Source organism: Hippoglossus stenolepis, chromosome 1 (assembly GCF_022539355.2).
Source record: "Hippoglossus stenolepis isolate QCI-W04-F060 chromosome 1, HSTE1.2, whole genome shotgun sequence".
Classification (NCBI taxonomy): Eukaryota; Metazoa; Chordata; class Actinopteri; order Pleuronectiformes; family Pleuronectidae; genus Hippoglossus; species Hippoglossus stenolepis.
In genome coordinates this window covers 28,280,212-28,300,295 of record NC_061483.1, presented here as the reverse complement: position 1 = coordinate 28,300,295, position 20,084 = coordinate 28,280,212, and the positions used below count along the sequence as shown (strand labels likewise).

Sequence of the window (20,084 nt, the reverse complement as noted above, 5' to 3'; positions counted from 1 at the left end):
ATCAAATAATAACACACACACAATAATGACACCGAGGAGGTGAACATATGGAGCAAACAAAAACATTGAGTTTGATACAGTGCAAACCAACACTGATGAAACAATGATTTCAACAACATATGCTTATTGTTCACCAGTGAAAGTGAAGTGATGGCGCCCCACCCACGTTTGAACGCAGGCGCGCTCCCGTGAATTACAGTCACAGTCTCCGTCGGGGATAACCAACCTTGGCACGACACCGGCGAGTGGATGAAGGGGCGTTTTTACGAGCAGCACCTGAAGGCAGCAGAAGTCAACGTGGTGAAACCCGGACACCCAATAGGTTAAACCGGGCTGGTCACCTGACCCACACTCGGAGTCACGTGACCCATATTCCATCCACGCCATTTTGCAATGTGGGGCAGAGGGAGGCCACTTTTTTTTTATTGCTAACGAATAAAATGTGAAGTAGTTTTATGCGCTGAGGACAAAGAGCGTCGCGTGTTTCTGTGGCAGTGAGTATACCTTCATGAAAAGACGAGCACGCGCTCCTCCGTCACTCAGTAACATTATCCAATTGTCCTTGTACAGTGAGGGGACTGACTGCTGCCACTGTGGGACACTCGTGTGTTGGAGCTAGCTGCTAAGCTAACAGGGCTGTCCCCTGCCTCCTAAGTTTGGGTTAGTTTGAGTCTCCACATTAAAGTGTCCACCGTGACTTCCGGGCAGCTCCAGTATGCTAGCTAGCATTAGCCTGGTGGTCCCCGGCTGTGCGAGGAGCTCAGAGCTGAGCCTCACTTCTCACTGGGGCTGGAATATTTTTAGACCCTGACATAACAGGTGCTCATCTGAGGCTGGTCAGAGCACATGATGGCCGAGAATGACCAGACTCCCCGGGCAGCCTGATCAATAATCTGTCAGCTGTTCCGTACAAGCTTTTTCAATGGCATTCCACCATGCACTGTTTATCTGGCTCATTTACATTGTTAGCTGAAACATTTCTGAAAGAAGAAGCCTGTGGTTTGTTATTAGAATCGGTTTATCTTGCATCAGGGATAATACGATTGGGTCTGTTTCCTGATATTAGCCAGTGATTCATGCATGTGTGTCCCGCTCTTTGTGATCTGGTCCCACACAAGCAGAAGTAGGAGAAAGAGGAAGGTGAACTGTGGTCAGAAAGTGACAAAGAGGAAAGTGGGGGATCTGCGGTCAGACCAGTTCCCTGAAGCTGCGTTTGTAAACAGATGCACATGGTGCACGTGTGTTCAAGGCAGCAGTGAGAGGGCTTATCAGCATGGAGTTAAGATGTCACACTTATCATGGTCATACTTCACTTTTCCTTTTAACAGCCAATCCCCCCACTACACTAAACACTGTGCTGTGGTCCCATAACACGCTTATTTACTGGTGGAACCACACTGTGTTTAGATCAACACTTGTTGCTGATTCACATCATAGTTTGACAATAACTTTATTGTCAATTTACACAAATGGTTCATTGGTGAACACACACACTTGTGTGTGATGATTTGTTGTTCAGGGTTTTGCGGTTGGGAGCTGAAAACTGAGCCAAAGCAATGACTTAATTTTATGCAAATCCTTTAACCACAATTCAGATTCTCATCATGATATCTAATATTGTTTGTTTTGAATTTATTATTCGAGTAGACATGGAAATTAATTATATATATTTTGTATTAATAGTAAATAGCAGGTAATAATTGAATTGGATAATCATAAATGTATATTTTTATCCAGCTGAACATCAATTAATTTAAGCATCTTAAATGCCAAAATTGGCTGCATATGTCTATTTTGGAATGAATGTAAATTGCAAATCCTTGATTTTCATATATGTAACAAAATGCAAGTACTTTTGACACTTTTTACTCTTCCAGAATTTAAAAGAACCAATGCAGTGTCTGTTCTAAAAATGCCTGTTTGGAATGGGCTGTTTGCTTGGCCTATAATAATGCTGGTTGGAGCTCCTCACCTGTTTATTCAAGGTTAATTAATATTTAACATCTGGGGCTGAGCGATATGACTTAAAATCAATATTTGACATATTTAATAATCAAATCAATTATTTTATACCCCCCTACCGTTACATCATTATCTGTGTGAAGAACTTCTCTGTCTGCAGGAGTGTGTGTGTCTTCTCGTCTCTGCTGCACTTCACACAAAGTGACGATCACATTATTTAGTTATTAATCGATGGTGTTTCCTCCTCTCCTCTCTGACAGGTCATGGAGGAGATCAGCAGTGTAGCTGTACTCAACACGCACTCCTCCACTTCTTCCTCTTCCTCCTCTGATCCGTCAGCGCTGGAATCCCCTGCTCAAAGCCAAACCCGGCAGGCCGTCAAGGAAGACACCTCTCAGATTTTTCAACACAAGCAAGCCCCCAATTCTCTGATCCGAGTCATTGAGAAGCTCAGCAAAATAGTGGAGAAGCGTCCCCAGCGTAGCTGCATCTCGGCGGCACAGAAAAGAGCGTTTCAACAGGCCTCTTCTGCACGAGGAGGAGGAGGAGGTGATGACGGGGCGAAGGGGAGCAGAGGAAGCTCTCCCATTAAGAAAATAAAGAGGAACGTCAAGGTGGTGAGATTAGATGGCAGCACAGCTGACCGGGCTCTTTCTCCACCTGTGTCAGGCGACAGTAACAATAACAACGTCACCTCCACTGTAACAGAGATATGTGACAACCCCAACAGCAGCAACCAAAAGTGGACAGTAACATGCTATCAGTGCAGCCTGTGTCCATTTCTCTCCCAAACACTGCCCCTGCTCAAAGAGCACCTGAAGCAGCACAATGAGCAGAACAGTGATGTCATCCTCATGTGCTCCGAGTGTCGCTTTACCTCCAGAGACCAGGGGCAGCTTGAGGCACATGTCAGGCTGCACTTCGACAATGGAGGAAACCTGAAGAGGGATTACCCTCCATCGGATACCTATAGCGATGGAAAGGAAGATGTTTTAAGAAAGCAGGATGGGGACTGGACTGGGAGCAGTGGCAGTACGGGAACCGAGGTCATCAAAAGTTCAGCGGACAGTTCCAAGGAGCTGCCACAGAAGAAGAAATGGTACAGCTATGAGGAGTATGGATTGTACCGCTGCCTAATCTGCAGCTACGTCTGCAGCCAGCAGCGAATGCTAAAGACCCATGCCTGGAAGCATGCTGGTCTGGTCGACTGCTCTTACCCTATCTTCGAGGATGACGACGGGGCTCCTGCAATAAGAGAGTTCAAGGCTGCAGCTAACCCTGCCACGACCAGAGAGGAAATGGTAGTTTTTTCCCCAGCCCTTCAAGATAAAGGCCTGCAAAAGCGCCCCACTGGCTTCAAGCTCCAGCTCTGTGTGCCACTGGGTGTCGACAGTAAACAGGATCTGTTAAATCAACCTGTTTCTGATGTTGATGAAAGTCCAGACACGGCAGGGGAAGAGGAGGAACGTGTGTACCCTATCAAAGACCTGACCTCCGAGGAGCCCCTGGTGGAAGTGCAGGTGATGACGGTGGCGGAGACTGAAGTTGAGATAGATGGTCACCATGATAGTGGCTCTATCACGGACAGCTTACTGTCATCAGCCCAGAAGATTATCAACAGCAGTCCCAACAGTGCCGGCCGGATCAACGTGATTGTAGAACGTCTTCCCTCGGCTGAGGATTCAGTCATGGCAACTAACCCACTTCTTCTTAGCCCAGACGTGGACAGGGACAAGAGCTTACAGGATGTGGAGGAGCAAGAGCGTGACCACATTGGAGCTGTGAAGGAGGAGGAGGTCCTTGGCTGCAGTGCAGATGCTACTGACAGCCCGGCATTAAGTGCTGATATTAAATCATCCGTTACCATAAGTAGCAACTCACCACGGGATGAAAACGTTCCCCCAGCTAGTCGCAAGAGGACACATTCTGAGTCCCTCCGCCTGCACTCCCTGGCTGCTGAGGCCCTGGTAGCGATGCCTATGAGGACCCCTGAGCTCTCCACCTCCAGCCTCAAAGCACCAGACGTGGGAACGACGGCAGCTCTATTGGACTTGGACCTTCATAGGGAGGACAGTGAGGAAGAAGAGTTGGGGCCCCTGGGACTCAGGGAGGGAGACGAGGAGGAGCCTACAACTAAAGCTGGCATTAGCCTTTCGCTGCTCACGGTCATTGAAAGACTCAGAGAGCGCTCGGACCAGAATGCCTCTGATGAAGATATCTTAAAAGAGCTTCAGGACAACGCACAGTTCCAAAACGGGGCTGTGGCTGGTGTGGTCACAGGCAGCGGAGCTGGGAGTTACATGTGTGCCATTCCACGAATGGATGGGGCTTCTCCTGATGGTGGTCTGGTGGACTACATCCCCGGCAGTGAAAGGCCATACAGATGCCGCCTGTGTCGCTACAGTAGCAGCAACAAGGGCTACATCAAACACCACCTGCGGGTTCACAGGCAGAGGCAGCCGTATCAGTGTCCCATCTGTGATCACATCGCCTCAGACAGCATGGACCTGGAGAGCCATATGATCCACCACTGCAAGACCAGGATGTACCGGTGCAAGCAGTGCCCAGATGCCTTCCACTATAAGGTGAGGAGATGTCAGCTTCCACATGCAGCATTTAAATCCTGTTATATGTGATCTAGCAATTAGTAACAAACTATATTATTATGAGTTTGGAAATCTGTTGAAGTTGCTGGTGTTAAAGTCTGAACCAGCCTCACAGGTTTTCTTCATGGCAGAATGGTCCAGGTTAAAGTGCAGGTCACACAGAGCTACAGACTGTATACACCATCTATATGTATTTCCTAGTTAATATAACACTGACCGTTCACCTCTGTTTCACCTGTGCCACATGTGTAACAGTCACCTCCTCACCAACAACAATTGTAATTTTTTCCTTATCCCTAATGCAACTAAAACCTTTTTCAAAGAAGTTGAAATGTTCCCATGAAGAGTAAAGATTTATGTAGTTAAATTAGGAAATATAGTGATATACACAGTGCAGTACACAGTACTATGACTATAAACATCTGAACTGTTGAATACTGTGGTTTCAGTGTTTGTTTATATTTGTAGTTGTATTGAAATTATTGTGAGACAATGGGCAGGATTGTTTTAATGGAAGTAATAGATTTTCCTCAGTGTAATTAAGCGACTTGATTTAGATATTTAAAGGACCAATGTCAAAGAAATTGAAATTAATCTATTTATAATGATGTTTTCATAAATATATAATCACCTTAAACCAAGAATGAGCTTAGAATGAGCCCTTCATAGCCACATAGGGAGTGAGTCCTCTTCCAAAGTAAACAGTGGCTCAAAGACATCAGCAGACACTAATGTGATTCTCTCCCAGAGCTTCACTGCAGCCACCCCCAGTTCTCTGAAAATCTGGTCTTCACCAAGTTGAACGCTGCTCAGTCAGACTGAGATCAGATGAGTGACTTGGCCAGTTGATGATTTGCATGGTACCTGAAAGCTCTTTGGTTGTCTTTTTCGTATGTTGAGGATCATTTTCCTGCTGAATGATGAAATGTTGTTTAATGAGTTGTATGCGTTTTGTCTGAATCGGAGTACAGAATGCTCCTGTGTATTTCTGCTTCTATCAGCCGTAAAACCATCAATACATGCCACTGGTTGGGTTCCATTGGCAGTTTATACATTCCCAAGCCATAACAGAACCAGCACCATGTTGACTGATGAGGTTGTTGGCTCAGGGTCATGAGCCATTCTTTTCTCCTCTTTCCATAATTTGGATAGAGTTGATTATTGTTATGTAGGTCCACAGAACTTTGTTCCACAGGTCTACCTTTGTAAACTGCAGCCTGTTCTTTCCATTTCTGAGGTTTATCAAGTGTTTGCATCTAGTGGTGAATCTTCTGCGATTGTAGTCATGATGTTGACAAGGAAACATGCAGGTTGTATTTACTATGCAGATCATTTTCTGCTCATCCACAAGACTTGTTTTCCTTGGTCTACCAGGTTATTTTCCATTTTCTGTGTTTTTTGTACACAACGTTTTGTTTTGAGTGAACACAAGTTTAGATTTTGCAAACACAACTGAGTATTTTGGAAAAAAATCTACCTTTTTCTTTTTGGTCATTTACTTACTCGTTTTGACTGACAACTTCAACTCATATCTGAGTTTGGACTCATTTATGAGCTCTCTTGTGTATAAACTTAAATTTAAACAGCATCTGCCCAAAACACTTTCAGTATCTCAGATTGAAATACAGGGGCTAGTTTTCTTGATAGAGCACAGTCAGAGTCTGAGGAACAAAAATATGTAACTCTCAAATCACCTGTTTTAGAGCTGTAAAAATGTTTAATTGTTTTTTAATGTGCTGTCAAATGAGAGCCTAATCAGGTCAAGAAATACAAATAATATATTATAAAATAATAAGAGGTAACAGTTTTTGATTGGGGGAGGAAAGAGATCACAGTGTGGTCTATGGAATATTTTGAAGACAATATTTTCTCTCCCTCAATCAAAAAATATTTTTGTAGAATAGATGTATACACAGTCTTTGATTTATACAGAGTCTTTGTATTTGTGATTGTGGTAAGATTGTAATATGCAGACATTGGCTTGTACAGAGACACAGAAATCCAGATGCCCAATCCCGTCAGTAGTTTCTCAGCAAATACAAACATTAAAGAAGAGGAGTCGAGGCCCATAGAGGCCTTTCATTAGCTGTATGAAGTACCTGTGTGAAGAGAGGTTCTCTGTCGTTAAAAGTTGGAGCCTAGTGCCGCTCGGCATGAAAGTTTGTCTTAGTTTGATGATGCGACCGAGGAGAAAATCATTGATTCCACTGTTGTCATGGGAGTCGAGTAACGATCGGCTGCAGAGGTTATTAAATTCAACATATCATTCAGCAGATTTGGGAGTTAAGCTGAAAGAGTTTCTAATTGTGGTGGGTGGAAGCTGGCCCACTGCTATATTCACTCCACAGGTGGCATTAGTGAGTTAGACGGCCTCTTAAACCTGCATGCTGCTGCTTTAAATGTCAACTGCATATATTATCCCTCCTTTGTGTAGAAACTTTACTCTTTGTGTTTTCTTTCCTCAGAGTCAGTTAAGAAACCATGAAAGAGAGCACCACAGCTTCAGCAGCGACATGGCAGCCTTCACAGCTGTCACTGAAGCTGCAGCCGCAGTGGAGGAAGCTGAGCAAGAAACAGACCACGGTAAGACTGTTACAGGATATTTAAATGAACGACTGACGCTCTCCATCTTCAGTGTCAATTCTTCTTCTGTTGTCGTGTGATTTTTTTTATTTTTTTTGTCAGTGTTTCAGAAAGTTGTTGAACTGTTTCCTGTTTCCTGTATAATAGATTGTGCAAAGCAGAAGATGTACAAATGTGATGTGTGCGACTACACCAGCTCCACATATGTCGGTGTGAGAAACCACAGACGGATTCATAACTCTGACAAGCCTTATCGGTGAGTTGTTAAGAAAACTTGCAGACATGAACCACTATAACCTAAATGCAAGTTCTCATACCAGTCACTGCCGAATCCAGACTGACTTTGTGTCCATAGGTCTGGAGTAAAGTAAAGGCCTCAAAAGAATTACTTGCACTAACTAGTAGCTATGAGTTACTGGTGTATGGTTTTATTTTAATAGCATTTTGAATAACCCATATCTGAATGATGTTGCTCAAAACCTCAAATAAACATTAATTTTTCTTGCAAAGGTACAGATGCTAGTACAGCATGAGTGTTTGAAAACATTTTGCCAGCCAGATGAGTCCTTGAATGTTTTGTGTTTTGCCAAATCCCACCTGACATTGGTCGTCTAAAATATGTGGTAAAATGGTTGTTGGTACCACCTAGATGCGATATTTTTAAGAGAACAATACCATTCCTGTGTTTCTGTTGTATCCTGTGTAGTAGTCGGTGGTCAGTGAATAGGACATGTTTAGGTTTCACTTCCTTTCTCAGGCAGTGAGGGCAGACCAAATACCACAATTTCCAGACAATGAGTCTTGCTATTTGTTTTTGTTCTAGTTCCCCATCCAGCCCTCTCTAAGTAATGATGTTGCAGCAGAAAGATCCATTAGATGGCAGTACATGCCCAGTAATGCTTAGAGCAGCACTGTGATGTCACTGTGTAGGCACAGTCTCACACTGAGTGCTCGCTGTGTCTGACTTCCACGCTCTGTATTAGCACTTGGCCTTTGTGTTAACAAGTAGCTGCTGTGAGGTGAGAACACATATGGCTGTTTACGACAGCTTCCTTAACTGTTTGCTGGTCAAATGTCAAAACAAACACACACACACAGACATTCTTGTACTTATATCTTAGTGAGAACATAATGCATTCCCTAGCCCCTACCCTAACCTTAACAGTAAATGCCCAACCGGAACCCTAACCTTAAACAAAATTCTGACCCTAAAACCAAGTCTTAACCCTCAAACAACCTTTTGAAAAAGTGAGGACTGGCCAAAATGTCCTCACTTTCCAAAAATGTCCTCACAAATATATAAGTGCAAGCACACAAACACACACACACATTACAGGACCTCTTTCTGCTCTGGACAGAATCATCAAGCATCCATTTAGCCAACGGTTCAGGGTAAAAGATTCAGATATAAATGTTTTACACAGTATTAGTCTGGTGTTCCTAATTAAGTAATTATTAAGTGTTAAGTATTAAGTTGATCCTCTCTTTACCTTTGCACATGAAGTCTGTGATTCTGTCAAATTTAAAGTAGATAGTGATGTGACGGAAAGATTCAGATGTGGATGGGAGATCTGGGAACCACACAGTGCTCTGTAGGTGTTGAGAACGAGACTTTGAGGTCAAAGGGCTGCTGCTGTCTGCTTCAAGTGCCGTCCAGAGGGATAGTGACAGGGTTGCACTTCTATGCTCAATCAGAAGTGTCCATCATGAGAATGTTGCGGGGGCTGAATGTCGGTGTGCAATTTTAAAGCAGTAGTTTAACATTTGCTAAGTGATGCAAAGATCAATCACAATGTCTGATAAATATGAAGCTCCAGCCAGTTAGCTCAGCTTACCTTACCGTAAAGACTTGAAACTAACCAACTGCCTAAAAGCACCTCAAAATCTCACTGATTTAACATGTTGCACCTTGTTTGTTTCATTCATATAAAAACATGTACAGTCGACAGTTTGCTGTTTTTACAGGGGATTGTTCTCTGGACTGTTTGTTGGTTGGGAGATGGAACTTCTTGTTGTTTCCGTGCGTGACTTCAGAGACAAAAAGAAACTAAATACTCACAGACAGTTGTTTTTTGACTCCTGTACTGTATGAGTATATTTACATTGTTCAAATTGTTATCCATAATGCAGCCTTAACATTTCCATGTCATGCTATTTGGCATCTCCCATTTTGAAAAATGTAAATGTCTTGAAGGTTTGTTATAAATTAGTGTCCTTCAGCCAAGGACTGTTTATTTTTAAGCCACCACAGACGACGGCATTGTTATAAACAGTCACAGCTTTTCTCTCCTTCTTTTCCAAATTGTCCACAGGTTTGGACTTAAATCAGTCCACTTATTTCTGAGTTGTATAGCAAGATGCAACAAACTGTTCAGTGAAAGTGGACTGACCATACATTAAAATCGAACTATATAAGGTTAACAATGCTAAAAGATAGCATACTTCATGTTTTATATTTGCTAAATAAATCTGTAATCAGCAGTTAGTTGAAATTGAATGAATGTAAACAATTACTCTTTTGAAACTATGGTGGAAGTGTTTTTCTTTTTGTTTTTTCATAAAGTTTTCTTGTCCTCGGTTGATCAGATCTGTGTTTTTAATATTCCAGCCCCGCTGAACCTCAGTTTATAAAGTTCAGTTTTTTGTTTTGTGTTATTTTTTATTTTTTATTTTGATGCCGTGCAAATGTCTCTGAGTTGACTGCAGCCTTTGTTTGCAGACCTTGTATTTGCCTCTAAGCAACTAAAAAGCCAGTTTCATCTTCCAACCATAACATCCGAAGTTCAGCAAAGAAGAAAACGTTATGATTTATCTTTTTTTAAAGTAGCAATTTCCTCCCTGTTTTGTTGTAAATCCCTTATCTCCCGCCAGGCTACAAGTGTAAAGAAGCAACACGATGACCCCAGAAGGCAGCTTGTTAAAGTAGCTGCTCTGTCTCGATGTTCTCTCATCTCTCGATTCTCCCTTTCTTCCATCTGCTAGGTGCTGTAGCTGTGACTTTGCCACCACCAACATGAACAGTTTAAAGAGCCACATGAGGAGGCACCCTCAGGAGCACCAAGCTGTGCAGCTTCTGGAGCAGTACAGGTGAGGAACACGGAGCATGCATTCAATTTAGAGCGGGAGAGAGAGAAAGACAATTTACACCTGGCATTAATATGTTTTTAGAGGTCAGATTGAAATCAGATTTCACCGCATGAAAGTATATACACCCAAGACAGTTTGTAATTCAAAAGATCACCAGCGGAGGTCAGTAACACATTGTGTTATCCTTTTTGAGGTACAGAATCTGCTTATAAAGATTATAGGTGGATGTAACATGAGCTGGACAAAGTGAGCAGATCTCAGTATGAACACTGGAAACATGTAATAATGCCAGTTGTAAATTTAGTCAGGTAATAAAAAAAACTCAGCTGGATTTTAGACTCATTTTAATGTTTGGTGTAAATGGAGTCAGACAGATGATAATAATTATAAGAATGAGCACAGACAGGACCCATGAAGTTAGAATAAAAAGCTGCTGGGGTATTATCTCTCTCTGTGTGTGTGTGTGTGTGTGTGTGTGTGTGTGTGTGTGTGTGTGTGTGTGTGTGTGTGTGTGTGTGTGTGTGTGTGTGTGTGTGTGTGTGTGTGTGTGTGTGTGTGTGTGTGTGTGTGTGTGTGTGAGACCACACTTGTGGGCTCTCATGGTGCCAACGCACGGGAGACTTGACAAATGGGCTTCTGATTACAAGGTTAGTGGTTGGTGGGAGTTTATATTCAGTCCCTCTTTAAATATTTTATATCCTCCAGTCTGTGCAAGGCACTGATTGCTGATTTCCACTTGACTGAATACTTGTGCTGCGTTATACAGTCATCAGGAACTGTAGTGCTGGACTGTACATGTCCATACAGTACAAATTACACACAATGACATTCTTTGTCCATTAAAGGGGCACTTAAATTATTTTGTAATGTACTTTTATGAAATCAGAGGACAAATGGCTCGCTCTTTATTTATCCATGTGCTGGAAGTTGTTCCTAACAGCAGCAGAGACGTGTAAAATAGAAAAGAAATACAAGAAATGTACATAAAAATATTGAAACCTACATATACAATTTGCAAGATATGTGTGTGCATGATATTAAATGGAAAAAAACAGTGCAAATATCCAAAAGAAAAGTGGAGTAAACGAGGAGGATATATCCTGACTTTTAGGTGACTTTCACTCCTGTAGTACAGTTGATTTGGTCCAGACCAAGAGGAAAAAGTGTTTCTCAATGTTTGTTCAGGTCTGTGGACGTGCAGAGAATCATATTGTGGTGACTGACACTAAGTCAGGCTGCACTTTACTCGCACTAATGTTTTTATTCATCTTGTGTGGTGTCCCAGAGAAAGAACTAATGAGCATCATTAGCCCACACTGCAGTTGGCCTCATATGTCATGAACAATGCTGACGAGGTAGAAGCTGCATGAAGAAGAGGTGTTTTGTGGCGTGATATTAAGGGATGGGGAAATAACTGCTGTGTGGAGGCCATGTTTCACTCACTTTTAAATACTTAAGTACCCAGAATATTAGGTAAGCTTATCATTCTTCAGTTGTAATGCCTTTGTCACGCACCAGGGAAAATGCCTGCAGTCACATGCATTACTATGCTGACAAATGATCATGTTAAATATAAATGCTGTGTACAGATTGTGTCAATGAGAGTTCATGAACAGCACATGGATTTAGGGTCAAATCTCTATACTGAACCTGAAAAAGTCAAATCCGGAGCCACCTGGACCTGTTAACAAATGATCCTCCACCCGACCCTGCACCCATGAATAACACACATGCCTACATACACAGTCACTCACATACAATGGGTAAAGTCCCCCTTGTTCTCCCGGTAGTTGAGATGTGTTCTTGGAAAAGTATCAGTGAATTGTTGCAGCACCTGTTCTCCTGCGGCTGTGTGGTTAATCAGTTACGTGTCCGGCCACTGAGAACATACACACCACTGGCTATTTCTGTCTTTATGTCAACCATTCTGATCTTCTAGCTAGTTTACTGTCAGTACATTTATTTGAGCGGAAGTGGATGGGTCAAAGGTGATGTCACAGACTTTCACAATAAAACAAATCCTTGGCTTCATATAATTTGATTTAGATGTTAAACATACTTAACAATCATTATAAATTTCAGATTTGTCCAGAGAAACAGTATTTGAGTTCTCATCCGCTGCCCGCATTTATTTGTGTCCATACCCTTGAATTAATATACATATATGCATTTTTACACAAAATGTAAACACAGTTGCAGTTACCTAACGTGTAACCCAAAAACAAGTTGTTTTGAATTTGTAGGCGTTCACTGGTGCTGCTGTGAGTCACATCATATCAAAACAAAGCTACATAATGGACATAGCAAAAACCCTATATCAACACCGGATGAATGAGGACTTGCATTTCATTTCATGTTATCTTTTCATGTAAACTTATTTATTTTTATTATTTGTTACTTCAAGCATGCGGATAGTTGATTAATGATGAATGCAGAAATGGCTTATAATTGTTTTAATTTTGACACGTGACTTCCCCAGTGGGTTGTAAATCCTATTTCTGTCCACCACACTTAATCTCTCAAGATGAATGTCCCCTGTGGAGTTTTGTGTCAGAATTGTTCCTCTTGATGGAAAGTAGGAGAAGGATTAGCAGAACCTCAGGACGCAAATTAAATCAACTTGGACTTGATCCTCTCTCACTTCGTTGCTCATCGTCCCTCGTTTTTATTCCTTATTTATTTTCTCCCTCTTCCAGGTGCTCTCTGTGTGGCTATGTGTGCAGTCACCCTCCATCACTTAAGTCGCACATGTGGAAGCACGCCGGAGACCAGAACTACAACTACGAGCAGGTTAACCAAGCCATTAATGAGGCCATCTCCCAGAGCAGCCGGTAAACACATGGACTCTTATTCAGTTGTACAGTTACTTTGAGTTTCTTTCAAGTTTTCTCTTCTGTATTCGCACATGTCGCACTAAATCTAGGTCCTGGAAAACAAAAAACCTCCTCACTTCAAGCTGTGATGTTTATAAAGAGTAAAAGAGCTGCAACTCAGTCATGTTATCTTGCTGCCTCTCTTGTCTTCCTCTTGATGATACCTTCCTTCATTTCCCTCAGAACTCCTCAGAAGTTGTCTGCAGTTCCGGAATCAGTGGCGGACCACCCTGCGGTGGCCTATCCCTCAAAGGACAAAGTTAAGGCCCCCGTGGAACAGATAACACCCACACTGACATCAGCAGCAGTTGATCCAGCCACAGACAGCCCGACTGGCCTCCACACACCCACCACAGACCCCTCACAGTGGTCAGGTGAATCCCAAAGTCCCCCGGATAGTGACCCTGTAGGCCAGACCCACGTCCCGGGTCCCAGCATGGAGTACTGTGTGCTCTTGTTCTGTTGCTGCATCTGTGGCTATGAGTCCACCAGTAAAGAGCGGCTGATGGAGCACATGAAGGAGCACGAGGGAGACATCATCAGCATCATCCTCAACAAGGAGCAGCAGCAGCAGCAAGCTGAAGTACAACCAAGCCTCCAGACAGCAGAGTGAGACCTGTCCTTCTCTACTTTTCTCTATATCAACACTGACCCTGCGCACACAGAACATTTTCATTATATTTCTTTAACTCAAGGTGGTTGTGAGTTGTAGGTTTAACCATTTTATGTCTACCACACCCTCATAGTTTACTGCCATTTCTCAGCATGTAAGTTGGTGACAAAGGCTACATCCATGTTACTACATTTTCATTATACAACTGGTGTCCACACTACTCCAGAGTTTCAGAGCAGCTACAACAGGGATGTTTGGAGAAGTGTTTTAGTCTGGACAGGCAGTAACAGAGATGTTTGGAAACGTGTAGAAAACAATATGGAAACTTATTTCAGTTATTTTTTTTTTTTTTCAAACTAAAACGTAGTAGTATGGATGTAGCCAATCGGCTGAAGTAACTTGAGTCCAATACACACACCTTGAACAGGTGTGGAGAAATATAATGAAAAGGTTTTCTGTGTGGCATATCCTTTAAAAGGAATGTTAAATAAAACATAGAACAACGCTTATAAGCCGTTAATATTTGTATCAAATAATTTGACAGAGACACAAAATGTGTCTTTAGGGAAGCAACGTTGATTTCAAGGGACAAACCCGAGCTTTAGCCCAAGTTTTTTTTCACTATACAGGGACAAGTTCATACCTCACAAAACCACACAATCCCTCAGCAGGAATGGAGAAAAGAAAAGATGACATATTTTCCAGTCTAATTCATATATTGACTACAAGGCAGCTCTTTTATTGCTACTGTAATATTTAATGTATTTAATTTGACTCAGCCGTGGCTCTAGCCTTTTTATAGGAGGTACATGTGCAAACTCACCAATGCCTAAAGGCACACATCACAGCTTGAAGATGATATAATATCAGGTTTTTATGCACGTTAGTTTCCGTTCTGCCCATTTCAAGAGGCAAATGTTTCTTATTTGTTATTTGCATTATACATATTTTTGTATGAGTGACTGTAATTTTACTGTGGGATTGTTTGTAAATTAGCGTCTTTAGAGGAGAATGTAATTGCTCTCAGTGGTGATGTCGAGGATGATCTAGTGCAAAGTAGAAACAGGTGGAGGATGAGCAAAGTCTTCTGGCCGCAGATGTTTGGTTTTGATTAAAAGGAATGATTTAAAAGGGAAGTTAGCACAGGTGGGTGCTTGGTGCCTAGATATTTGAGAGCAGGAATATGTGGTACTGAATCAGACCCACCTGTTTTCACTTACGATTGCAGTGCTATGCACACTATAACGTTGAGTCAAGGTTTTTTTTCATAGCCCATGAAATTTATGGTGTATATAACATTTGTATTATAATTTTTTTGTCAGTGTTTTTAAAATATAAACTTTTTAGTGTCAAATGCAACTTTAAATATCTGCTGTCCTGGCCAAAGTACACAAGAATACGTGGATGTGAAAATCTCATGCGACTGATCACATTACCTGTGATATAACGACTCTCAGCTCAGCACAGTGTCATGATGATAAAACCTCGACCAATGTAGGCTTCATGTTTTCTATGATGATCTGAATGTCTTCCATACAGAAACAAGGCAACAAATGGCTTCTCTATGAAAGGATACAAATTGAACTGATCACCCAGAAGCATATGACAAAATATTATTCTGATGTTATGAAAATTATGTCTTAATTTGATCAGAAAAAGGTCATAATGTTATGATAAAAATAAAAAATTTGGAAATAAGCAGCAAAAAAACAAAAACAACCCTAGCTTACCAGAGCTCCACTTCCTCTGGGTCCAAAATCTTGAACAAATGTCATTGTTTGTTGAGAAACTATGAAATCCTTTTGAGTGTCACACATATAACTTTAACTACAGCCTCAGTCGACCATTTCTAAACATTTCCTCCTCCACAAAAATGGCATTTTCCTCCAAGTCTGTAGTTCTGTCCTCAGAATAGACATTTTCTTTTCACAGTCTCTATTTCTTCCAAGTCCTGATTCTTAGGATAATGGTGCTGATGAGCCAAAATATGAAGTATGCTGTAATTTAAGAAACCTAAAGTAAAGTATAACTTAACAATGTGCTCCACATTCCTCATTTTAACACATTTAACACCGGCGACAGGCATCAGCCTGATATTCTCCCTCGAAAATGACATGCAGCTTAAGATAATGACTTTATTTTTCTTGTACATTTAAGACCGTATTCTTGTAATATTCAACTTAATTCTAGTAAATTTTCAACCTTTTCCTTGTAGTTTTAAAACTTTATTCTCATAATATTATCACTTTATTCTCGTAATCGCCGGGGTTTTTTCTCACCTTAAGTGGCCCTAATGCTTGTCGTAGAAACATGTTACCCAAAATATGTCTCGCACTTTAATGTTAATTCATGTCAAGCTAACTGTGCCAGTCATCCAGGATGTAAAGTTGAAAAAGAGATGTTTTCATGTTGATAACCAAGTAGCCTTACAAAAGAATAATTCTGTTGCCCAAAAACCCGCCAGGATCAAGTCGAAGTTGAAGCTTAGTTTTTGAACCCAACAGTCAGTTCTCCACCCATCTAATGTGTCATCCAGTTCTGTCGTGCACAGCGCACCACTAGAGGACCAGTGTGTAGGATTTAGGGGGATCATGTTTTCATTAGGGAATAATCACCTGAAACTAAGATTTGATGTGTTTACTTAAGCTTCGAATGAGCTTTTATATCCGCACTCCGAGTGGATCCTCTTCCACCGAGGTTTCTACACTAGCCCAGAATGGACAAACCATAGAAGGGGAGGGGTATTCAGTCTGCAACCTCACCTCTCTGCTGCTAAACCCTACACACTGGACCTGTAATTCATCAGTATGCCACCCCCTCCTTCCTTCCACACAGACAGAGGCTGTGGAAATTAAGATAAAATGGAATATACATAATTCATGCCCATCCCCCAATCCACCCCACTTCGCCTTACATAATGCAAAAGTGTGTGTGTGTGTGTGTACATGTGTGTGTGTGAAGCGTAGAGGGGGAAACTAAATTAAATCTGTATCTCAAAGCCCTTATACCTGGCCTGGACTTCTCATTATCATACTGGATAATTATTGTCTGGCTTTTAATTTGTCTGAATCAAAGGAGACAGTGACATGTCTGTATGAAGAAAAAAAATGAAATATAAGTGAGGCTTCAGTGTCCCTCCTGTCTGATTAACTTGACATTCATTTTAATGAGCAGTGAACGTAAAAGACGAGTCCGACCGCAGCCACACGCAGACGTACCCCGCCCACCCCTCTCCTCTCCGTTGTAAGGACGCTGCCATGAATCTGACAGCTCCTGATAATTCACTTCCAAAATTTCGTGGAAAAAAAACGACGTGGCTTTTGATTCTTGTTCACCTGGAACTTTATATTCATACTTTTGGCACAAAATTCTATGAGCTAATAAAACTGTTGTCACCAAGTTCATTTCTGAGTAGTGCTGCCACTTTTAAATATTTAAATATATCGTGTATTAACACGTCATTCTCTCAGATAAAGACATTTTACATACACATACATTCTAAACGTCAGTCCTTGTAGAATTGATGTTCTGTTCATTCTCGGTGCCTCCACTGTCTCGCTAACATTACCGTAAGGCTGTTCCATTAAACCAAGTCAACAGTCTGAAAGCCTCCACTTCTCAGATGATCTGCTGTCATAATTGTCTTGTGCAGCATGGCTCACTAGTTCCATCCTTACTGCGTCAGCATAATAAACTAGAATAGCACTCAGTAGAGTGCACAGGCCCAGCAGTCCCCCTATGAAACCAGAGTTTTATTTGGATCTGCACCAAATTTCCCAGTCCCCTAAAAATGTCTTATTTTTTTATCACAATCCAAGAATTACTCTCTGGCAAATTGGTGAAAATGTGTCTCACAATGTTAAAGACATCGCTCCTTTGTCTGGATCCACACCAAAATGTAATGTCTTTCTTGGCCCATGTCTCATCCTTCCACGAAGCATCATGGAAATCCATTCTGTAGTTTTTGTATAATCCCGCTCACTAATAAACAAACCGACAAACAAATGGACAGGGTTTGAAAGTTTGGAAGTGAAACCAAAGGTGGACAGTGACCAAGTTACCCCCAAGTGTCTGTTGTAACCATCACAGTTTCCAGCCAAACGTCCTGCTCCAGCTGAAGTTTTGTACATAGCTGCAGGAGTTGTGAGCCCAGTTTCCTTTGCTATTGGAGATTATCAACAGTGTTTTGGGCTCACTCCTTTCTGGTTTTACTTTTGGTACAAATGAAGTGGTTTTGATAATCTTTCTTAACTGTTAGGTTTGTTTATAACTTATCGAATTGTGTTTTGTTCTCATGTTGAACCGAGTTGAATGAAAGTGACTCAATCCATGCAGTTAGTAAGTTTAAGTAAGCAAGTAAGTAAACTACTTAAAGCAGTTAAACAGGGCTGAGAATGTTTTTTTGTTAACAGATCCTATCAAAGGACCAAAACCAAGCCGTCTGTCAATTATTTTCAGCTTTCCTACAATGTCTATAACAACTGTGCAAAACCCATATGAACTTTACTTTTGAAACAAAGTGAAACAATTTCTGAGGTTTATCAAACATGTAGTAAACTGTGGAGACTGTATTTGGAGCGCTGATGAGTATTACCAGCTGCAGGATGCTGTATGTGAGATTGACTCACAGCGAACTGCAGTGCAGATGTTTGTCATAATGCAGAGGAAGGTCGCCAAAAGCACAGCAGCATGATGTTTTTCTTTTTTGCTTTATTTGACTGTAAAGAAAGAGACAGGAAAAATAGGGAGAGAGAAGTATGACGTGTAACAAGAGTCCCCTGGCTACTGAGACGTCCTCACTGATGGGCTCCTAAATTGTGATTTGTGAATATGTGCTTTGATTGATTGATAACAATGGAACTGCTTGGCACAGACGAAAGAGATGCATCAGGCTTTGGATGTGCAAATATTACTCGTCTGTAAGAACAATTCTTTGAGGGTCTTGACAAACCCTAATAATATGAGACTTATCCTTAAAATTTGATATTCAATTGAAGCTAACACTCACTGTACTAAAGTCACAGAAATAAAAGTGTGTGTGTGTATATATATATATATATCACCCATAATGATAGACTCCAAATGATGCATTATAGGTGTCACAAGTTCTAAAAGACTCCACGTTCACTCTGTTTCATGGTACAACTACAGAACCATTCATCTGGGCCATATAAGGTTACAGTAATGACCTCTGACTGTCATAGGAACAATTGTGTTTTGTTGTGGTTTATTGTGCCTTTTAGTTCAAAGTATTATTTAGGTTGACGCTGCAAATTGACCATTTAACAAAAGATCAATATTTTATTTTAGTCAGTCAGTGGGAGAAAAAACGTAATCACCTCAGTAGGTTTCCCATCGATGCAAATGAACATTTTTTATTTAACAGTTTGGGTGAACAGAGTATGTGAAGCAGCCATGTCATATATGTATAACTAAGGTTTTTTAGCTAAAAAAAAATGGGCTGAGACACTTGATATGTATTTTAGGTGTGTACATATTGTAGATGAGCACTGCAGAACCTGAAAACTGACATTTTTTAAAAGATAAAATCTATTTTTTGATAATCTTGTAGAAAGAAAAACAACTTACAACAACAAAAAACTTTCAGATTGAATTTTGGCTCTGTTCTTATTTCCTCCCAGTCTGTTAAAGGGAATTTATGGTTTTAAGCTAAAAGCGGCAAAATGAGCCAAGTGACTTTAAACCAAAGCTGGTGGAGACATAACATGTTTGTCCTGATCAGTGTATTTTTACTCTTATTAAACTTTGTAATGGGGGGTTGAGCATGGTATCGACCAACAGCAGTGTGAGGTTTGCTTCATGTTTATTTATTCTTTAGAACATCGTAGGCAGTGTCATGTCACTACTTTGCTATTGTATTTTTGGTAATAAAGACTGAGAAATTACCGACTTTGTCTCTGGTCCTGTTTGTTACTTTCGCTGCAGTGGAATATTTCACTACACACAGAAAAATTCAACCTTTCTCTTAACTTGGGACTACATTGAGGTAGAGACCTCATATACAATAACGCCGAGTACAGAAAATACACAAAACATTTTAAGAAATCACAAATAAGAAACAGTAAGATTTGCCCAAAGGTAAAATCAAGAGCAAAAGTAAAAGCCTTAGGAATAAATACGGTACATGGAATTTGATTGAAACAAATGAATCAAGTATAAACAACAGCTGGAGTTAAAGTAAACTGAGATTCAATATTAAAATTGCCCTAAGAATAAAAATGAGTTGAGCTTTTGATAAGATTCCATATATGAATGCAACACACGGTGCAGGTCAATCCTATGTTAAACTTTGATATTTTCGGACACGTGAAATATGACCCCACCTCCCATAGTCTAAGT

General features: G+C 41.1%; 1 protein-coding gene across 1 annotated transcript; it reads left to right on the top strand.

Moving 5' to 3' along the window:
• The first annotated feature begins 362 nt into the window (after positions 1-362).
• znf507 (zinc finger protein 507) lies at positions 363-19,630 on the top strand. The gene is made up of 7 exons (XM_035154592.2): positions 363-494; positions 2,223-4,547; positions 7,034-7,151; positions 7,299-7,407; positions 10,134-10,238; positions 12,935-13,069; positions 13,295-19,630. The coding sequence occupies exons 2-7, from the start codon at positions 2,226-2,228 to the stop codon at positions 13,722-13,724; spliced, it is 3,219 nt and encodes a 1,072-aa protein (XP_035010483.2). The 5' UTR covers positions 363-494; positions 2,223-2,225; the 3' UTR covers positions 13,725-19,630.
• The last annotated feature ends 454 nt before the right edge of the window (positions 19,631-20,084 follow it).

What these genes read in the sequence shown, in the direction of transcription:
- znf507 (XM_035154592.2), top strand. Translation starts at nt 2,226, where the DNA reads ATGGAGGAGATCAGCAGTGTAGCTGTACTCAACACGCACTCCTCCACT. An exon ending in AACTCTGACAAGCCTTATCG is followed by an intron (nt 7,408 to 10,133) that starts GTGAGTTGTTAA and finishes TCCATCTGCTAG; the next exon opens with GTGCTGTAGCTGTGACTTTG. An exon ending in CAGCTTCTGGAGCAGTACAG is followed by an intron (nt 10,239 to 12,934) that starts GTGAGGAACACG and finishes TCCCTCTTCCAG; the next exon opens with GTGCTCTCTGTGTGGCTATG.